Below are 19045 nucleotides of genomic sequence, written 5' to 3' on the forward strand. Positions count from 1 at the left end.
CTCGCCAGAGCCCCAGTAAATTTTTCAGCTGCAGGGCAGGTTCAGCGGTGCCACCAAGCCTACTGTGGGACCTCAGGCATGGCTCGGTGACATTCTCATCTCTGGTGGCACCCAGGGACCTGCCGGCTTCATCCCTTCTCCACCAGGGCGATACAGGCACGGGGTGATGGTGCTGGGTGCCCGGCAGTGGAGAGAGGCTTTCCCTCACCCAAGGCTGTTCCTCTGCTGATGGGCAGGGGAGGGTGGCTATAGGAACAGATCCCCTCCCTCCCTTCACCCTGACTCGCCTTTCTTCTCCCCTCTTTGGTTAACCAGCTGGTGTCCTTTCACTCCACTATCAGCTCATGACTCAGATCTGGAAGCCACTGAATTTCAGACCCTGGCATGAAGCGCAGCCCATCCCACACAAAGGCTCAGCTCGCGTTTCATGCAAAGGAGTGAAAATCAGAAGCAATGGGACCAAAATGAGGAAAGAGGGCACCTTGTGGAAAAGATACCACAGGGCTGATTCTGTGGGTGAAGCAGTTCAGAGGCTTGGGGGGAAATGAATGTTGATTTAGGGGAAAATGAAAGGGGCTGAGGAGAAATGAAGGGTGCAGCTACCTTGTGGAGCTTGTGCTGGTGTCTGAGCTGCTGCAGGGGTGTGAGCACTGTCAGGTGCTCCAGGAGGGACCTGGTACCGGCACAGCATGGTGGTGTCATAGAATCATGGAATGATTTGAGTTGAAAGGGACCTCAAAGCCCACCCAGTTCCACCCCCTGCCATGGGCAGGGATGCCTCTGACTGAATCCAGTCGCTCCAAGCCCCATCCAAGCTGGCCTTGGACACCTCCAGGAATGGGGCAGCCACCCCTGCTCTGCATAACCCACCCTCACCACCCTCAGATGAAAGAATTACTTCTCCAGATCTCATCTCGATCTGAGCTTTGCATCAGGTGTTGCTGAGCACTCAAACCACTGCGTTAACGCCAAAGTGCAGCAGAAAAGAGCAGTCCCATGTTTTCAGTGTCAGCAGGAAAGGTCATGATCTCACAGGTCAGACCAGCCCTCGAGAACACTCCCCAGCTTCCTTTTCATCTTTAAAATAGTTGACTAATCTTTGACTAGGAATAGCCATGGTTTTAATAACCTGGAAATCACCTGAGTTAGAACCGCACAGCAGATATCGCACGTCTCTTCTTGGAGGCTGCAGCCACGCTGGCCCCATGTGTGGCTTCTTTTGGGACCCTCCTGCTGGCCACTAGCCCCAGGCACCCTCCTGGCCAGAGGTCTGGATGAGGAGAGGTCTGGATGATGTGGCTGCATCGTGCAGATGGGGCTCGGGCTGGGGCTGGAGGGCTGGTTCGGCACCGCCCTGCTGCAGGACAACGTGCCCTGGCTAGAAGAGCCGAGTTATCCTCTTCCCATCCTGATTCCCTCATGCCTGGAGATCAGAAGAGGGACCAGAGGAGCCACTGGTCTCTCCTGGGGTAGCAGCGCTGGCTCCAGCTTTGCATGATATCAGCAGCTCAGTTTGCTAGTTGAGAGGGTGAGAGGGTGCAGCAGGACCCACAGGAGCATTTACTGGTATGAAAGTGCAAGGATTTCAGCCGGGAGGTGTGAAAACAGGCATCAGCTCACCGGGGTCAAGCCCAGGTTCACAGTTCTCTGTAACTTGCTTTCTGTAGGTGGCTTTGCAGAAACACCAGGAAACCATCATACCTGGAGCTGCCTTCTGAGAATCCATTTACAGATGAGGACGTGGTGACTTATGAGGACAAGGGACAAGGCCAGCTCAGGGCTGTCTGGGGACATAGCTCCTTCCACCCCTGCACCCCAGCAGGGCAGAACTCTCAGAAACTCAAGGTAACTGCAAAAAAAAACTAGATTGCTGTTAGACATACACATGAAAACTAAACCGAAATGTGCTGCAGGGCATGGGCTGGCTCAGGAACCATCCTGGAAGCAGGATATTCTGGAGCAGGTGCACTGGAGATCCTGTGCACTGGATCTGCGGGGACAGCGAGGCCCTGGGTGGGTTTATTGGAGAGAGGCAGGCAGAAGGCTTGATAATGACCTTGCTGGAAGAAAACAGGAGTAAACACCAAGATCAGGATGGGCTCAGTTGTCTTCTCTAGGCTTTCCAGTCTTCCTCTTTGGCCATTGGGGTTTGGCTCAAGCTGTGTATGGGAGAAGGGCAGGAATTGACTCCTCCGGGAATGAATGGGATGAGGAGACCCAGGACAGGATAGAGGGGACAGTGGGATCCTTCCCAAGCTTTTCAGCCGTGAAAACAAGTGAGCTTCGCAGCAGTTAATCCTCCAAGCTTGGATGGCCCTGCTTTTCTCCCGCCCTTCCAATGAGCACCTGTGGGTGGGGAGCCGGATGAATAAGGGACTTACGCCATGAATAATGCTGGGAGATATGTGCCTGGAAAACAGTGGCAGGATGGGTCCCACAGGAGGCTTCGTGACACCAGACGGAGCTTCCTGGGACTGAGCCATGGCAGAGGTTGCGGAGCAGAGACCGAGGTGCAGCCCCGGCCAGCAAGGAGTGAGGTGCTAGCTCACTGCCAGCCTCGTTCATCCACCCCGCAGCTGCCCCTCCAGCAGCCAGGGCTGAAACGGAGCTGAGCCTTTTTCTTTTGAACCTGGATATTTTTACCTATTTCCTCCAAATGTGAGCTCCGGGTTAAGCAAAGCATCTCTGAGCTCACAGAGGAGGCAGGAGACCGCTGCTTTCTCCTTGCACAATGCGAGAGCATCACTCCATTAGCCAGGGAGTGAAAAAGCCTTTAGGGGAACTAGAGGGAAACAGCATTTTATTTCCCTTGAAACAGGGCGTTCTGGACTTTGTGGTCACCTGGGGAGCACAGGGGGGTTTTTGATGGGGTTGGGGATGGTTGTGCACTGTGCATCCCCTCCTCTCCCCTCCTCAGCTGGCGCTCGCAGCCCTCGGCTGGGGCAGGAGGGGTGTGAGCGAGTGTGTGGTGGGCACAGAGCGGAGAAGGGAAGCTTTGGGTGGGCAGGCAGCTCAGAAAGCAGCGAGGAGCCCCAGTGCCAGGAATGCTGCTCTCCTCCAGGGCCAGACCTCACCTGCTGCTGGAATTCCAGGCTCTTGTCCACAGACGAGGCTCTTGCTACCTCTGCCTGTTCCTCACCTCCTGGCTGGGGCGATCGGCAGCAGCAGAAGGTATTTTGCTCCCTGTGCCTGCAGCAGTTGGGAAACAAGCAGCCGTGGAGCCGGGCAGCAGGTCAGACTGGTTTCCCTCTGCGCTCGGCGCTGGCACTGACGTAGGAGCCCGCTCGCCAAACAGATTCTGCCCCGTCCCCGCGGACCTGACTTGGCTCTGCGCGGCGAAGGATGGCGGTGCCGGAGCTGTGACCCCAACCCAGCCCTGCAGCGGCCGATGGACGGGAAAGCCTCTCCGGTAAGGCGTGGGCAGCTCCCCCAGCTCTGACCTGGGCACGAGCTCCGGGGGTTGCTCTGTGGCCGTAGGGACCCGCTTTCCTCAGGTTTTGGTGGAGGGCCCAGCTTCTCCCTCCTGCTCTCTGGGTGTTGCCTTCACGCTAGCCGGGAAGAAGGATTTGGGGCACACAGAGGGAGAAAAACCACTGCCAGCATCCCCGGTGGCTGAGGAGGCGTCAAGGCTCTCCTGGCACCACTGCTTCTCCATGTGGAGTGGATTTACGAACCACAGGGGTCATAGAATCGCTAGGTTGGAAAAGGTCTTGGAGATCAAGCCCAACCGTAGCTGTCCACCACTAAATTAGCTGGTGGGAGCTGGTGTCACTTGGCACCCATGGGAGCTGCACATCCTGAGCCCGTTTTCACCTCCCACCAGCACAGTGGTGGCCTCGGTCCCCACTGCTCTCTCTTACCCGCTCTCCAGGCAGGTTTCCCTGCGCTCTTTTTAGGTTGTGTTGACGAGGATCTGCTCAGTCTGGGCTGTGGGGCCTTGCCGAGCATCCTGTCATGAGGAAAACATCCATCCCTGGCTGGGCACCGGGTGAGGCAGCGGGTAATTACGGCTCCGAATCCTGCCGGCTGTGCCAGCAACATCCAGAACACGCAAAGCCGGCAGTGACGGAGTGGATGGGGCTCGAGGGGAAGCAGGACCAGCTGCTAAAGTCACCTTCTTCCTGCCCCGTGGCGTACAGGTGCTTCAGAGGCAGACAGGGGCAGGTTGGGCTCGTGCTGGGTCCCCGCTGGGTTGCGAGGGGCAGTTGCCCCCCCAGCCCTGCTTTGCAGTGTGACCCCAGCTCTGGGTGGCCCCAAAAGCAGGCAGCAGCACTGAGAGCAGGGCAGGAATTGGGATGCCCACGTACGGAGACAATTTCCCAACACTGGGCATCCCCACTGGGCCAGCCTGGCCTCATCACTTGGATTAAATGGGCCATTAGGAGTCCCGGGTGCCACCCTCAGCCCTGCAGCTCCGGGAGTCGCTTCTTCTTTCCATGCCTCGCTTTGCCCGTCCATGGAATGGGGTGAGCAGCAATTATATATTTCTGACCCCTGCCTGAAGGGCTGCTCGCTGTGGCACAGGGGGACCTGTCCCTGACTCCATCGACACAGCTTGTCACTCGCGCGTGCAAAACGGCTCCCTTGTGCTTTGGGATTTCGCCTCTCCACGCGTTGCCCCTTTCCAGCATCCAGCTCTCGGCTGTGTCCTCTTACAGCTCCTCCATGGATTGTCCTGGGAACAGGGGTCTGTCCCCTTCCAGGGAGGCTCTGCTGTGGCGCTCAGGTGGGACGGGTGTTGGAGGAAGGAGCTGGAGCTTTCCCAGGCTCGGGAGGGCTTTGTCTCAGGTGAGCGCGAGGACAATGCTGCTCGTGAGGACAAAGCTGCTGTTGTGTGCTTGCTGAACTAACCTGCCATAGACAATCGGCGCTCCCCAAGCAGGTGAAGGAGCTGGTTCCCTGCCTCTCACCACCCAGAGCGGTCATGAGGGTGGGCTCCCCAGCACAGCTGGGAAAGATGATCACCTATTCAGGCACCTCCTTCCAGTTTATTTAAAGCAGGCTGCCTCTTTCTCCTCTTGATGCTCCAAGTGCTGGGCGGCTGCCGTGCTTTTCTGCTCCTCTGGGCCCTGGTTGCAACACCCCAGGTGTTGCCCGGCCTCGGCTCTCCCTCCCACTCCGAAACTGCGGGTGACAGCTCTGACTGCTGGCTGGTTTCTCTTCCTTCCCCATCACACATGGATCCTGAGCCTCAAACTCAGCCTGGATCTCCCTTCCCTGCTGGTTGCCTTCTGCTGGCATGGATTTGGTGCCCTTCCCTCTGCAGCAGGGAGTGAAGCCGGAGGTCAGTGCTTACGGTACCAAGGTGATGGGTTTTTTCCTGCATGACTGTGGCTTGCATGCTTTTCCCAGCTCTGCTTAGACCCTTGGAGCAGAGCAGTGAAGGATGGAGGTGGTGTTCATGGCTATCATCCACTCATTGCCCAAGCAGCCCGGATGGAGCACAAGGCGAGCCGAGCTGGTGTAGTCTTCCTGCTCATCCCCAGCATCCCTGCACCCCAGTGGTCTGAAATCTAGCCCTGCCACAAAAAGGAGCAGGTTTTGCTCCCTTCCCCATGTCTGACATTCAGGTGCCAGCCCGCAGCAGCACCCAGAGCTCTCGTGGCTGTGGGACATTTACAGTGAGAACATCAGAAAAAAGGGCTTGAACCACAGCTGCGCATGTGAGAGAGACTCAGCTCCGGGTCTGACTTTTACTCAAAAGCCTGAAAAGGATGAGTAAAGGTTTTGTGGGCAGAGGTCACAGCTCTCTCTCGCTGGGGCAAACACACACTCCTTTACAGAAATATCTTCATAAACCGCTGCTGTTTGTTCTCTGCTCCAGCGGCTGCACAACCAGCAGCCAGTTATGCTGGTTACTGGGAGCCCGTTGTAAAAGTTTTGTTAGCTTCTATGTTAGACCTAAACAAAAATATATGTGGACTTTAGACTTTAAAGGAAATAAGCAGCCAATAGTTCACCCCGGCGTACAAAAGGCCATATGTTTCCTGCTAAGGAGTAATGAGAGCTGTTAAATCTACCGTGTTCTTAAATGTCAGTGTTTGCACAGCGGAGATGGAAATGCTTTAGCAACCAGCATCGCTGCCTTACTGGTCCAGCTGGGCTGTGTTTTCCAGTTTGATGGAGAGGTTTGTCCTTAACAGCATCGCACGAGTTCCTCTTGCTGCAGGATTAGGCATGTCAAGCATCAGACGTGTGGAGAGTGCATGCAAAAGCTAACGTAAACGATACTTTCAGGGTATTCACAGAAACCTCATTTCTGTATAGACAGGGGAAAACTCTTCCTAGGAAAGGTTCCTGGCATCTACTCATCGCTTTGTTTCTGCAAAGCAGCAGGGCAGGACCTGCAGCAGCTCTGGCTCTCTTGCTGATGGCAAGTGCTTTCTAGCAAAGGGACCCAGGGATGTTTCATGGTGCAGGTGTGCAGCACTTGCTGCAAGAGCTTGAATCCTATCGGTGTGAGCGCTCAGGCTCGTAAGGCAGGACAATGCCCAGCTACCGTGCCCACCCAGCCCCACGGAGCACATCAAGGGGCTCTCCTGGGCTCCCCAGCACCTTTATGGTTGGACTTGATGATCTGGTGGGTCTTTTCCAAGCTGGTGATTCTATGATTCAGGAAAGCCTAAAGGAGACAAGCCTGCAGCTTGGCTGTCCTGGGCTTGCCCACACGGCTGCTGTGAAATTCAGCTGTGGGGAAACCTGACCAAACCGAGCAAATTCAGGCTTGTTATCGCTGCCTGGTGGGGCAGGGGTGGGTGATAAGAGTGAAACAGAAACTGCCTCTGCTCCTCCCCGCGCGCAGGTGGATGCAGAGCTTCTCGCTCGGTCTCTGTCCCCAGATGTGAGTGGGGAGGTGGCTCTCGATGGAGGTGGCTCTTGGTGGCCAGGAGGTGTTAACGGTGCTTGTGCTAAGGGCCCTGCGGGCAGCAGGAGGAGGTCTGTGCTGGAAGGTGGCCCTGCACACGCTGCCGCTGGCCAGGGCGGGTGGCCAGGCAGCCTCGCCAGGAGCCCGGGGTGCTGTGCCCTGGGCTGCGAGTGGTTGCGAAGGCACGGCTCGAGGGGTGCCGTGTCCCCTCCGGTGCTCAGCTGGGGCAGACCCCGCGCGGGGACTCGCGTGACCACGCCGGGGTGCGTGACTCAGGGGATAATGCCCAGGAAGTTACGCCGCCCCATTGCAAGAGGGCACAGCCAGATTTATGAAGCATGAGCCTGAGCAGGCGCCCGGTGTGCTCCTTAGGGCTCCTGGTTCCCAGCAGGAAACTCGAGGGGAGAGGAAACCCAGGTGGAAGGGGGCGACTTTGGTCCCAGTACTCTCTGCCCTTCCCATTCCGGAGCTGTGGATGCTGCGTGCTGGCTTGGCAGGGAAAGAGATGCTATCTGGTTAACATAGAATCATGGAATGGTTTGAGTTGGAAGGGACCTTCAAAGCCCTTCCAGTTCCAACCCTCCCACGGGATGAGGGGCTCCAAGCCCCATCCAACCTGGCTTTGAACCCCTCCAGGGATGGGGCAGCCACCCCTGCTCTGGGCAACCTGGATCAGGGCCTCCCCACCCTCACGGGAAAACATTTCTTACTGAGATCTCATCTCCATCTCCCCTATTTCAGCTTGAATCTGCTCCCCTTGCCCTATCCCTGCGCTCCCTGATCCAGAGTCCTTCCCCAGCGTTCCTGGAGCCCTTTTCAGTGCTGGAAGCTGCTCTAAGGTCTCCCTGGCTGGTGATGCCTTTGCAGTTTCTCTAAAGCCCACAGCAGCTTCTTACAGCCGGACAGAGAGAGATTTTTACAAACGGCAGAGGGAACAGCGTTTATTGAGGGGTTTGTGCCGAGGTCCTGTCTGAAGGAAAATTAGAGGTGCTTGCTTCCATAGGTGATGGAGCGCTTGGAAGAAGCGTATCTTGAGGAAAGGAAGCAAATACATATTCCTTTGCTAATTCATGGATCAGGAGTGACACAACTGCAGAGCAGCATTCCAGGGTGCAGGACGTTTCAGGGCTTGGAAAACACTGATTATTATGTATTACTAAACAACAGCTGGAAATTGCACTGTATTTTTCAAATGGCTCATTAAGAATAGATGCATAAATTGGGGCACTGGCCCTGCGGAACTGGGCCACGGCGTGATGGAGCCAGCGCCAACCGGCCCTGATCGCAGCGATCGCTTTGGGAAGCTCGGCCAGCAGCCACCTGAAGGGGAAAAGCACTGTGAGAAAGGTGTTCTCAGCCATCCCGTTTTGGGTGAGGCTCAGGTTTTGTGGTGCAGAAAGAGCCACCGCAGCAGTAGCTCTCGGTGTGGTTCATGGTATGGAGGAGCAGTGGCTGGCAGCGCCAGGGAGCTCGGTTCTTCATCATCGTTGCCTTCGCTGCCAGGGTGATGGGGTGGCAGATGTCGGGTCCCTCTGGAGGGCAGCGGTCGTGGCCAGTAACACAATGTCCTCTGCTCACAGACCACGGCATCGCCCAGCAGTGTCCCTCCCAGCACCCATGTCTCCCCAGCCAGCAGCATCTTTGGTGTCCGACCTCCGCAGCCTCGAGAAAGCGTCCTCGGCATCAGCTTCAAGCCCTACAGCCCAGACTCCAGCCCAGCCCCGGCTCCCTGCACGACCTGTGAGAGCCCACGTAAGAGGATGGTGCCGAGCGTGGTCTCTGGCCACCGTGGCCCCGCTTCCACCTTAGCCGGGGAGAGAGGGAGGCAGGGAATGGGTCCCTGTGCCCAGCGCTGGCTCACCTGGGCGTGTGAGGGGTGCAGGGGGCAATGGAGAGGGTGGTGACCATGGCAGGATGGGGCGATGCCACAGGGAGGAGTGGGATGTGCATGGTCCTGCTCCCCAGCATCTCAGGGGGTCGTGGGGAGCCAGGTTGCTCCTGGCACGTGCCGGTGGGCAGTGGGGTCCATGCACCCCGGGAAGACATCAGTTCCCCCTGACCCTGCCTGTGCCCTGCTGCCAGGATCCTCCATGTTCAGAGCTCCCTGCATGAGCCAACGCCGGCTTGCGCTCATCTTCTGCGTCTCCATCCTCATCGTGCTGCTCGTCGCCCTCATCCTGCTGTGTGAGTGGGGTCCCGACTCGGGAGGCCCTGTGGGGGGAACATCACTGGGGCTGGGGGTCAGCAGGTGCTGGGGAGTGCCCAGGGAAGCTCTAGAGCTGTGAAGCCAGTAGGCAGAGATGTGATCTTCCCATCTCCTGAGTGTTCCTGACATCTGGTGGACAAGCAGGAGCAGGATTGCTGGGAAGAAAAAGCCATTGCTTGGGTTTACTGAGTACTTGGAGAAGCAGGAGCCTGCCTGCACTGCACTTTCCTTCTCCTGGGCTTGTTTTGGTGGGTGCTGGGGCAGCCCCAGCAGCACCCACGCTTCCCCTCCATGGGGCACAGGGCTAGCAGGCAGGACCCATCAAGCCAAGTGTGGTCTGTAGGTGGGATTGGCACAGAAACACGGGAAAACGCTTAGATCCTCATAATATCCAGCTGCTGGTTCTCCAGCTGCTGCAGCTGGTGGTCTTGAAGCATTCTGTGAGCTGAAACAAGCTAGAAGGGGGTTAAGTGAAAGGTTTCCAGCAGCTGAGCTGCATGCAAGGGGCATGGAGGGATGCTCAGTGCCAGCCAATCCTCCTCCAGCCCTGCATCCTGCAGCTCTTCAGTCCTAACTCGAACTCTACCCGCACCCAAGCTCACATCTAGTGTTTGGGAGTGCCCCTGCGTGGCAGGGCTTCTCCGGATTCCCATCCAGGTGGGTCCTTGCTGCCAGCCCTGGCCTCACCACGGCGTGTTCTTGCTTTCAGTTATGTTCTGGCGGTCACAGACCGGTATCGTGTACAAGGAGCCCGCCGAGAGCTGCAAGGACAGCCCCGTGCGCTGCGACGGCGTCGTCGACTGCTCCCAGAGGAGCGACGAGCTGGGCTGCGGTGAGAGGCAGCAGGAGCAGGGGGTGGTGGGAGCGAGCAGAGACCCCGGGGTGCTGGGTACCACTGACCCTCCTGCTCCATCCATCCATCCCACAGTGCGCTTCGTGTCCGATGAGTCCTTGCTCCACGTCTACTCCAGCACGGAGAGCCAGTGGCTGCCCGTGTGCAGCAGCGCCTGGGATGACTCCTTCTCCAGAAAGACCTGTCGGCAGCTGGGATTCCAGAAGTAAATTCCAGAAGTAAAGCCCCCTGGGTGTTGCTCTGGCAAGGAGGGACCCTCACTGCCTCTCTCCTCTCCCCCTTAGCGTGTCACAGACCGAATACATCCCCCTGCACGTCTCCGGCAAGAGCCTCACGGTGACAGACGAGCGAGAGACCATCCAGCAGAGCCTCAACAGGTACCGGGCAGCATCACTTCCCAGCCCTGCCCTTGTTCTGCTGCTGCAGGGCTGGGATTGAGGCTGTGTCTCCCTCTTTTCTCCTGCAGCTCCCAGTGTCTCACAGGAAAGTACGTCTCCCTGCGATGCACAAGTAAGAGGGCTGGTTGGCAGGGCCAGGGGAGGGTGATGCCAAACGCATGCTTGGGAGCGCTTTCCTCCTTTCTTTGCACGTGGATATCATAGAATCACGGGGTGGTTTGGGTTGGAAGGGACCTCAAAGCCCATCCAGTCCCACCCCTGGCATGGGCAGGGGCACCTCCCACTGGATCAGGGGCTCCAAGCCCCATCCAGCCTGGCCTTGAACCCCTCCAGGGATGGGGCAGCCACCCCTGCTCTGGGCAACTTGGGCCTCCCCACTCTCACAGCAAAACATTTCTTCCTAAGAGCTCATCTCAATCTCCCCTCTTTCAGCTTGGGTTGGGCAAACAGAGCATTTTCCAGCACACTTTGTGGGTTACAAAGCTACAGAGACTGTGTTCCCATGGTATCCTATGAACTAGCACTGCCAGTGCCTGCAGGTGGTGTGCGCATCCTCTTCCAGGCTGGTTTCCTCTCTCAGCCCTTCTCTCATCCCCTCCAGCCTGTGGGCAGAGAATTTCTGGCCGGATCATTGGAGGAAAGGAAACCTCGGTGAGCAAATGGCCCTGGCAAGTCAGCGTGCAGTACGGGCCCATCCACATCTGCGGTGGCACCATCATCGACGCGCAGTGGGTCCTCACCGCAGCCCACTGCTTCTTCATGTGAGTGTTGCCACCGCCTGCAGGGCAGCAGGGGCTGCATCCAGCAGCCCTCGTGCAGGCGCCCAGCCCCACGTCTCACTCCTTGCCGCCTCCACCTCTCCCTGCCCAGGAACAGCATGAAGATCCTCGATGACTGGAAGGTGTATGGTGGGGTCTCGGACCTGAAGCAGCACGCAGAGGGCATCCCTGTCTCCCAGGTCATCATCAACTCCAACTACAGCGATGACCACGATGACTACGACATCGCTCTCATGAAGCTCTCCAGGCCGCTGACGATCTCGGGTGAGGGCTGGGTTTCACTGGGGCTGGTGTTTCGGGGGATGGAGAGGAGCAAGAAGCAGCTTGTTGGGTCCCCTGGGAGCCATCCCCTGGGCTGCTGCCAGCTGGAGCATCCTGCTCTGCTGTGGCCATGCTCTTTCCCCTGCTTGTCCTGCTGGGAACTGCCCCATGCTGCCCTGGCAAGGCTTGGGGCACACACAGCCGTGGGCTCGTGCCGTCTGCTGTGCCCCACGTAGAACCATGGAGTGGTTTGGGTTGCAAGGAGACCAAACCACCCCTTCCAATGGTCTGAGGCCCATCCAGTTCCATCCCCTGCGATGGGAAGGGACCAAATCACTGGATCAGAGGCTCCAAGCCCCATCCAGCCTGTCCTTGAGCACCTCCAGGGATGGGACAGCCATGACTTCTCTGGGAAACCTGGGCCAGGGCCTCCCCCCTCTCACAGGAAAGAATTTCTTCCCAATATCTGACCTGAATCTCCCCTCTTTCAGCCTAAAACCGTTCCTCTTCATCCTACCCCTGCATGGGCGGGGGGGGCTGGCAGAGACCCTACTGGGGTGAGCACAGAGGGGAGCGTTTCCTGAGCACCTCGCTCCTCCCTAGCCACAGGGCTGGTGACTACAGTGGCTATTTTGCTCCTAGGTGACTCATTCCTCTCTCCTCACCTGGTTTTCATCATGTCTCCTTCCAGCTCAGGTTCGCCCAGCCTGCCTCCCCACGTACGGCCAGCGATTCCAGACCGGCAGGTCCTGCTTCATCACCGGCTTTGGGAAGACCAGGGAGAACGAAGGTGAGGGAGGATGCTGAGAAAAGCAAACACAGCCCTTTCGCTGCATTTGAGGGCTGTTCCTGCAGGGGTGACTGGCAGGCGCTGCCCTCTCAGCCGCGTGGCTCTACGGAGCCTGCAAGAAAAATCAGCTCCTTCCCTCCCAGCTGCAGAAACGCCTGGTGCTCTGGAGAAGCCAGAGGGTGATGGGGAAGTTGAGCCTCATCCTGACCCACAGCTCCTCTTGCCTTGCAGATAACACGTCCCCGAAGCTGCGGGAGGCCGAGGTGAAGCTGATTGACTACAAGATCTGCAACAGCGACAAGGTGTACGAGGGCTACCTCACCCCACGGATGATGTGTGCCGGGTACCTGCAGGGAGGGAAAGATGCGTGCCAGGTGAGCTGAGGGCACGCTGAGGGTCCTCTCCACACACGGTGCTCTGGGACCAGCAAGGATGCCAACTCTTCCCACATGGCACTGTCCCCTCGCTGGGTACCAGCCGAGGAGCGTCTCCCATCTCCTCTCCTCACCGCTCTGCTCCTCCGTGCCAGGGTGACAGCGGAGGGCCCCTGGTCTGCGAGGACAACGGCCGCTGGTACGTGGCCGGGGTGACGAGCTGGGGGACGGGATGCGGCCAGAAGAACAAGCCCGGCGTTTACACGCGAGTGACCAAGCTCCTCAGCTGGATCTACAGCAAAATGGAGGTGAGGTGGCACAGCAGGACTCATCGCACGCGTTGAGAGGGACTGCATCCCCCTAGATGCCTCACCCTTCTCTCCTCTCTCTCCCTTGCAGAGCGAGAATGACTAAGACTGGGATGGACACTAGCCTGGGCTGTGCCTCTCCGGCTGGCGCGGGCCCCTGCCCTCGGTTGTCTCCGGGGCACGATGCTTCCAGCAGATCCCCCACCGGACTGTCCATGCAGCCAGGGACCTGCCGCTGCCCCCAGACCCTGAAAATCCAGCGCCTGCAACGTGCCCTCGCCTGGTGCGAGGGAGGTGGCCTGGCAGGGGCTGTGGGTGAAGCACCCAGGGAGCAGCAGCCCCTGCCAGCTGGGAGGCATCTCCTCGCCCCGTATCTCTGGTTCTTCTCCTGTAAATAGACGTGTCTGGATGGGGTGTCGCGAGTGCTTCCTCCTGGCAGGACTGTCGCAGGCTCGGCGGGCGAGGGGCTGCTGGCGCTGCCCGTGAGCGCGATGGGGGCTGCGGATGGAAGCGAGGAGCAGGAAAAAGCCATGGGTGAGGCAGTGCTCTCCTTGGCACGCTGGTGCCAGGCTCCAGCAGTGCCATCTCAGGGTGGGTGCAGCCCTGTGCCACCTGTGAGGCTACATTCCCCGCTTTCCCCAAGCGGGGCTGAGCACAGCGGAACCCTGAGGAGCAGTTCCACCAAGCTCTGGGAGGAGCTGTACTTGCTCTCACGTTTGCTCTCACCTTTTGATTGATGCTCCTCCCTGTGAGAGAAATACCTGTCTGTTTATTGTTCCATGGATGCGGTCAGAGCAAGCCCTTGCTCCCAGGATTTGCGTGCAGCCAATCTTGGTTCCCCCGCCTGCTCCGATGAGGATTTTGGCAGGTCTGAGCTCTGGGGTGGCTGTTGGGGGTGTGACAGGAGCCAGCAGCACCCAAAGGCCAAGGAGGAGCTTGATGGAGAGCAGCCACCCCTTCCAGCAGCACCCAGCCCCTCACCAGCATCAGCCAGAATCAGATCTTGGCTGTTTGTTCACTGACCCTGCTGGACTATGTTCCTCCTCCCTCCGGCTGCCGAGCAAGCAGGGATCATGCAGCCAGCGTTACCTCCCTGGCCACACCAAAGCGGGGACACCTTTTCCCCTAAGGAAACAAGTGCCTGTATCTCCCTGTGGATGCTTTGAGGCACGTGAGGTGCTATAAGAGGTGTGATTGCCTGCTGGGGGAGCAGAGGCTGCAGCCTTTTCTCCAGTTGTGCGGGGTCCTGGGGAGCCCGGCCACTCTCTACTCTTCTCAATAAACATTTTGATAGTGCTCTGCATGGAGATGGCTCTTTGGGACCACCTGGGAAGGAAGCTGGAGAGCCCTGGGCTTTGTGTTGGTATGGACCTGGCTGGAGACCATGCTGTGGTGCTGCAGGGCTGGCACGTTCCTCATGCAGTGAGCGAGCTCGGGGGCTGCATCCATGAACACAACCCCTCCTGTTGCTTGCTGTCATTTGTGTGGATGCATGGGGTGGAGGAGAATTTCAGAAAAGCCCTTCTAGTCTGTCACCTGTTGGGTTTCTGCTCATGACTGGGAGAAAGGAGGGATTTCGGGTCTTACGGGGGCTTGGCAGGAGATGCTCAGGTGTGGAGGTGATGTAGGGATGGAGCTCAATGTGGGTAAAGCCTCCTGGTGGGATGCATGGGCCAGAGAGTGGTATCAAAATCCAGCTTGTGAATGCTGTGGACAAGAACGAAATGCTTTCCTGACAAGGCTGCACAGCCTGTGCAACTGCCCCACACTAGAGAAATGGCAGCAATGAGCGTTTAGCCTTGGATTTTCCTTGGGAGGAGGAAAGGAGGGGAGACTGAGATGACATCTTGGTAAGAAATCTTGCAGCTGGGAACATTAGAGGAGGGACTGGTGCTTTTTGAAGTAGGCTGAAGCTGCCTCATGAGCTTGTTTCTGCCAGCCCCAGCCAGGGAGACCTCTTCCCTCCCCAGCACAGGAGAGGGACCGCCGTCCACTGCATCCTGCCTCTCTCTCCTTGAGAAAGAGTCTAGTGTAGCGTGGGGTGGCAAACCCCAAGCAGAGGGCTCAGCACTGCAGCATCCAGCAGGTCCTGCAGAGGAACTGGAAACATCAGCTCCCCAGATGCTGCGAGTACTGGCATGGGCTGGGCAGCCTGGTTTCTAACCCACATCACTTACAGCAGGGACTTTGTGGACTGGGAAGGCTCCCAGTTCCAGTCAGTGTGCTGGAGGCTGCCCCATCTCCAGCTGTGTGCAGGTTCTGGAGCTGCAGAGCCTACCTGCAAAGCAAAGATGCGAAATTCTCGGGGTGCGTGGGCTGCCGCAGGTTTGTCCCCTCCTCCCCTCCAACGAGCTTCCCCCGGCTTCCTAGAACTGGCTGCCTGCTGTGGAAAAGGTTATCTGGAGGCAGAGAGCTGTGGTTTGCATTTGAATTTTGGGATAGCGGGTCTAGAGGGGCTCTGCACCGAGCTCTCCCCGTGACACGGAGCAGCCCCAGCGTGCAGGGCGATGCTGCGCGGCTGCTCTAGACCCGAAACAATAGGGGTTGCTGCCTTTTGGGAAACACTGAGTCAGCCTGACCTCAAACAGCTTTTCAGAGAAGCAACCCAGAAGCCTCCCATGGTGTGCGCGAGCCGACAAACTGTTTTCGCTGTACTTTAAAGTGTCTTTGCTGCTCGCTGGGCCCAGGGATGCTGCCAGCACCAAGCCCGGAGAGGGGCTTGGCTTTTGTTTGAGATGCAGTAGGAGTAGGGGCTTTGCGTGACTCCCCTGTTTTGTGTTGGTCTGATTAAATTGTGAATTCAATGGGTTTTAAGTCACAGACCCGGCTTTCCTTTGCCCCAGGGCTCTCTGGGATCTGCTCATCAGGGTTTCTGCTCATCAAAGTCGTAGCATGCAGCACAGAGCAGCAGCTCATAACTTTTCATCACTCGCGGAGGTGGTGAGCTGGACAAACTGGTCTTGTGAGAAGGAATAAAACAAAGATTGGAACCAAATAAGAGATGAACTTGCTGGAATTGTGCTCCTTGTAGTGGTGTCTTCTCAGCCTTTAGAGGAGCTGCTCCTCTGCTGTGGATTTCACCTCCTCCTCGGTCATCGCTCTTCTGCTCTCTGAAACAGAGAGAGGATTTCATCCCCTAATACCAGTTTAATTTCTCTCTTCTAAACCTGACATCGCGTGATCTCTCCTCCCAGCCCCACGGAAAGGTACGCTGGCTTTTCCCAAGGGCTGGAGTTTTCTAACCAGATTAGAAGCGATTAGAAACTGCCTGATCTCGGCTGCTGTGCTCTGCTGTTCCCAAAGACACCCGCATGTTGATGAAGCAGCTGTCTCGGGCACGGCTCCTGGAGCACTTGAGCCAAAATCTCCTGCTGTCCGTAGCCCCCGGAGAGCACAGTATGTGCCACCCCAGCCCTGAGGAGCCTCTGGGACCAACCCCGCTGGCATCCTGCTCTGAAGCATCTTCACTGAGCGTGACCCCACATTCCTCTGTGCTTTGGAAATCAAAGGCTGGTGTCCCTAAGGAATATAAATGACAAAAATAGAGCCTGGCGGCGGGCACCGTGTGAATCGCAGCCCCTGAGCGATGCTTTCCCCAAACTCTCCTTTTATAGCTCTGTCGCGTCCAAGTCCGATTTGTTTATGTGGTTTCAGACATGATGTTTCTCTACAAAAATGTTTTTTTCCATACTTCGGGATCGGCTCCCTTCCGCAGCCAGCAACATCATCGCTTGGCACAGCCGCTGAACTTCAGCTTGTGCAACAGCCTCAGCAGCTTCGGTACCGTCTCCTGCTTTGTCGTTTGCTCCCAGATGGATTCAGAGCACAAGGAGTTGTGCCAGAGGGTGTTATGGGTTTAAACTCAGCCATAGGGCTGTGACCAACTTTTGTCTCTGCTCTCCCGTGCCCCTGACCGGGCTGCATTCCCACTGAACGAGCACTTGGCAGGCTCGGCATTACTGAGAAGGGAAAGACCTTAAAACTGGAGTGGAAAATTCTGGAGAGCAAGCGGTTCCTTCTCCTGCTCCGGAGCGCAGGGAGGAGACGCCTGCTCCAGTGTAAGAGGAGATGAAATCATGCCCTTGTTGGAGCTCCTGGCAAGGCTCCTATTGACTCGAACAGCATGAGGAGATCAGCCCAGCCCCTTCATCAGCATAAATCAGCATCGCCTGCCTGGCTGCCCTGCTGCTGGTTTGCGTTACACCAGCAAAAGCTTTGGCCCAGTTTCTCCAGAAGAGAAACCATCACTCAGTGTGGTTCTCTCCAGCAGCTCAGTGGAGAAGATATTTGCTGTTAGGAACAGCCAGAGCCACTTTCCCTCCATGGGAGCAGCACAGCGGACCCTCCACTTCCTACATTCACAGTCAGGTTTTTATTTTACCTGAGTTTGTACAGGAAAAAAACATCCACGCTGCTAAATTCTTTCAGGCTCCACTCGCTTTGTAGATAACAAAAGGATGGAAAGCACAGAGCACATCCAGGCACAGGCAGGGGGTGTCCTGGGCTCTGTGGCTTCACAAACACCCACCACCCTCGCTGTGGTCCTCAAGGCATCATCACAGCATCACAACATTTGGCTGTGTGTGGTGGATAATAACAGCAGAGGAGAGAGTAAGGTCAGAAAAGCCCGAAAGTTGATTATCACTGCTCGATCCCCGCCTCGCTCACTGCAGGGTGGCTGACAGCCTTATCACATTCTCCCTACGCATTAAAGAGACTTGACGTTGTCCAGCTCCTCTGTGTGGGTCTGTATCTCTTGACCCTTCTGAATAATCGCCTTGAAATGCCAGTGCTGGTTTATTTTCCTTTTATATTTTACTGGGAACAGAGAAATGAATGTGCAATGGACTCCGTGCCGCTCTTGTCTGACTTCTATCTAAGGTGCAGCTGCTTTACTGGGGGATGAACCAGCAGCAGCAGCATCGCTGAGGTGTTTGTTTCCAGAAGAAATGGGTCTCCAGGGCAGCAGCAGGAGCCGAGCAGACAGTCTGAAAGGGACTGGTGCCCCGTGGCCTCGGCACTCAGCTACTGCCCAGCTGGGAAGCTCTGGGTTTGCATGGATGCCACCCAGCAGGTTTGATGCTACGGTTTGCACAGCTCTCAGGAGCTCGTGGAGTGGTGGCCTTGGCCCTGGCCAGAGCCCACAGCTGCCCCGGTGGCTCCAAGCACAGCCAGGAGGGCACCGTCCCTCCCAGCTGAGGCTGCAACCAGGCTGCTCCCTGGCCCCGAGCCGCTCGCCAGGCTCAGATGGTCCCTCTGGGGACTGTGCTGCACTATATTAAACATGTTTACCCCTCCCAACGTGCCCGGCTGTCCAATGGGAATAAACTGGTAGGTTGCCACAAAGCTCTGTCCCAGGGCATTTGTTTGCAGCAGCAGCGAGTCCAGCTCTTCTCCCTCTCTCAGTGTTTTGCCTGGACTCTCTGAAGCATGTGCTGGTTTCTGAGCTGCTCTGGGTGAGCCCCAAAGGATCTGTTTTTCTGTAGCTGCTAAACACAGGCGGAACTGGGGGAATCAATGTGGGTAGCAGGTCGTGAGAATGCCTGAAACCTGGGCAGCTCCCGAGATCCAACTGAGCAACGTGACCTAAACCCTGCGAACCAGGCCACCTGGCACCCCCTTTCCTAGCTACATCTTTCTGCTTTTAGGAGGCAGGGACCAAAAATTTACCTATGCAGCTTATCTGATAGCCTCGGAGGAGCTTCAGCAGCCTGTTGCTAGCCTGGTGTTCCACCACTACCTCCATCCCAGGAGCCCAACACAGAGCAGAGTCTCCATGCCAGGTGTCTGGTGTGGGAAGGGATGTTTTGAAGACAGGTAAAGCCAAGTGCAAGGTCCTGCACCTGGGTCAGGGCAATTCTAAGCAAAAACACAGGCTGGGCAGAGAAGGGATTGGGGTGCCGGGGGATGAGAAGCTCCACGTGAGCCAGCAACAAGAGCCTGCAGCTAAGAAACCAACCACACCTTGGGCTGCATCTGAAGCAGTGAGACCAGCAGGTGAGGGAGGGATTCTACCCCTCTGCTCTGCTCTGTGAGACCCACCTGGAGCTCTGCGTCCAGTTCTGGAGTCCTCAGTGCAGGAAAGACATGGAGCTGTTGGAGCAAATCCAGAGGAGGCCATGGAGATGATCCAGGGGCTGGAGAACCTTCCAAACAACAACAGGCTGAGAGAGTTGGACTTATTTTGCCTGGAGAAGAGAAGGCTGCTGGG

At 57.2% G+C, this 19045-nt stretch overlaps 1 protein-coding gene across 2 annotated transcripts; it reads left to right on the forward strand.

Annotated features, from left to right (window-relative positions):
• Positions 1-3211: 3211 nt before the first annotated feature.
• On the forward strand, positions 3212-13040 carry TMPRSS13 (transmembrane serine protease 13). Of its 2 annotated transcripts, XM_069876395.1 has the most exons (13): positions 3212-3409; positions 8446-8617; positions 8948-9049; positions 9781-9903; positions 10000-10129; positions 10209-10301; positions 10391-10434; positions 10924-11083; positions 11193-11365; positions 12054-12152; positions 12384-12526; positions 12682-12834; positions 12926-13040. In XM_069876395.1, exons 1-13 carry the CDS (start codon positions 3389-3391, stop codon positions 12938-12940), a joined length of 1428 nt encoding a protein of 475 aa, XP_069732496.1. In that variant the 5' UTR covers positions 3212-3388; the 3' UTR covers positions 12941-13040. The 2 variants fall into 2 exon arrangements, with proteins under 2 accessions (XP_069732496.1, XP_069732497.1); XM_069876396.1 differs by lacking the exon at positions 3212-3409 and having other exon boundaries at positions 8471-8605.
• Positions 13041-19045: the final 6005 nt, after the last annotated feature.

Source organism: Phaenicophaeus curvirostris, chromosome 25, assembly GCF_032191515.1.
Source record: "Phaenicophaeus curvirostris isolate KB17595 chromosome 25, BPBGC_Pcur_1.0, whole genome shotgun sequence".
Classification (NCBI taxonomy): Eukaryota; Metazoa; Chordata; class Aves; order Cuculiformes; family Cuculidae; genus Phaenicophaeus; species Phaenicophaeus curvirostris.

What these genes read in the sequence shown, in the direction of transcription:
- TMPRSS13 (XM_069876395.1), top strand. Translation starts at nt 3,389, where the DNA reads ATGGACGGGAAAGCCTCTCCG. An exon ending in CGGCAGCTGGGATTCCAGAA is followed by an intron (nt 10,130 to 10,208) that starts GTAAATTCCAGA and finishes TCTCCCCCTTAG; the next exon opens with CGTGTCACAGACCGAATACA. An exon ending in ATCCAGCAGAGCCTCAACAG is followed by an intron (nt 10,302 to 10,390) that starts GTACCGGGCAGC and finishes TTTCTCCTGCAG; the next exon opens with CTCCCAGTGTCTCACAGGAA.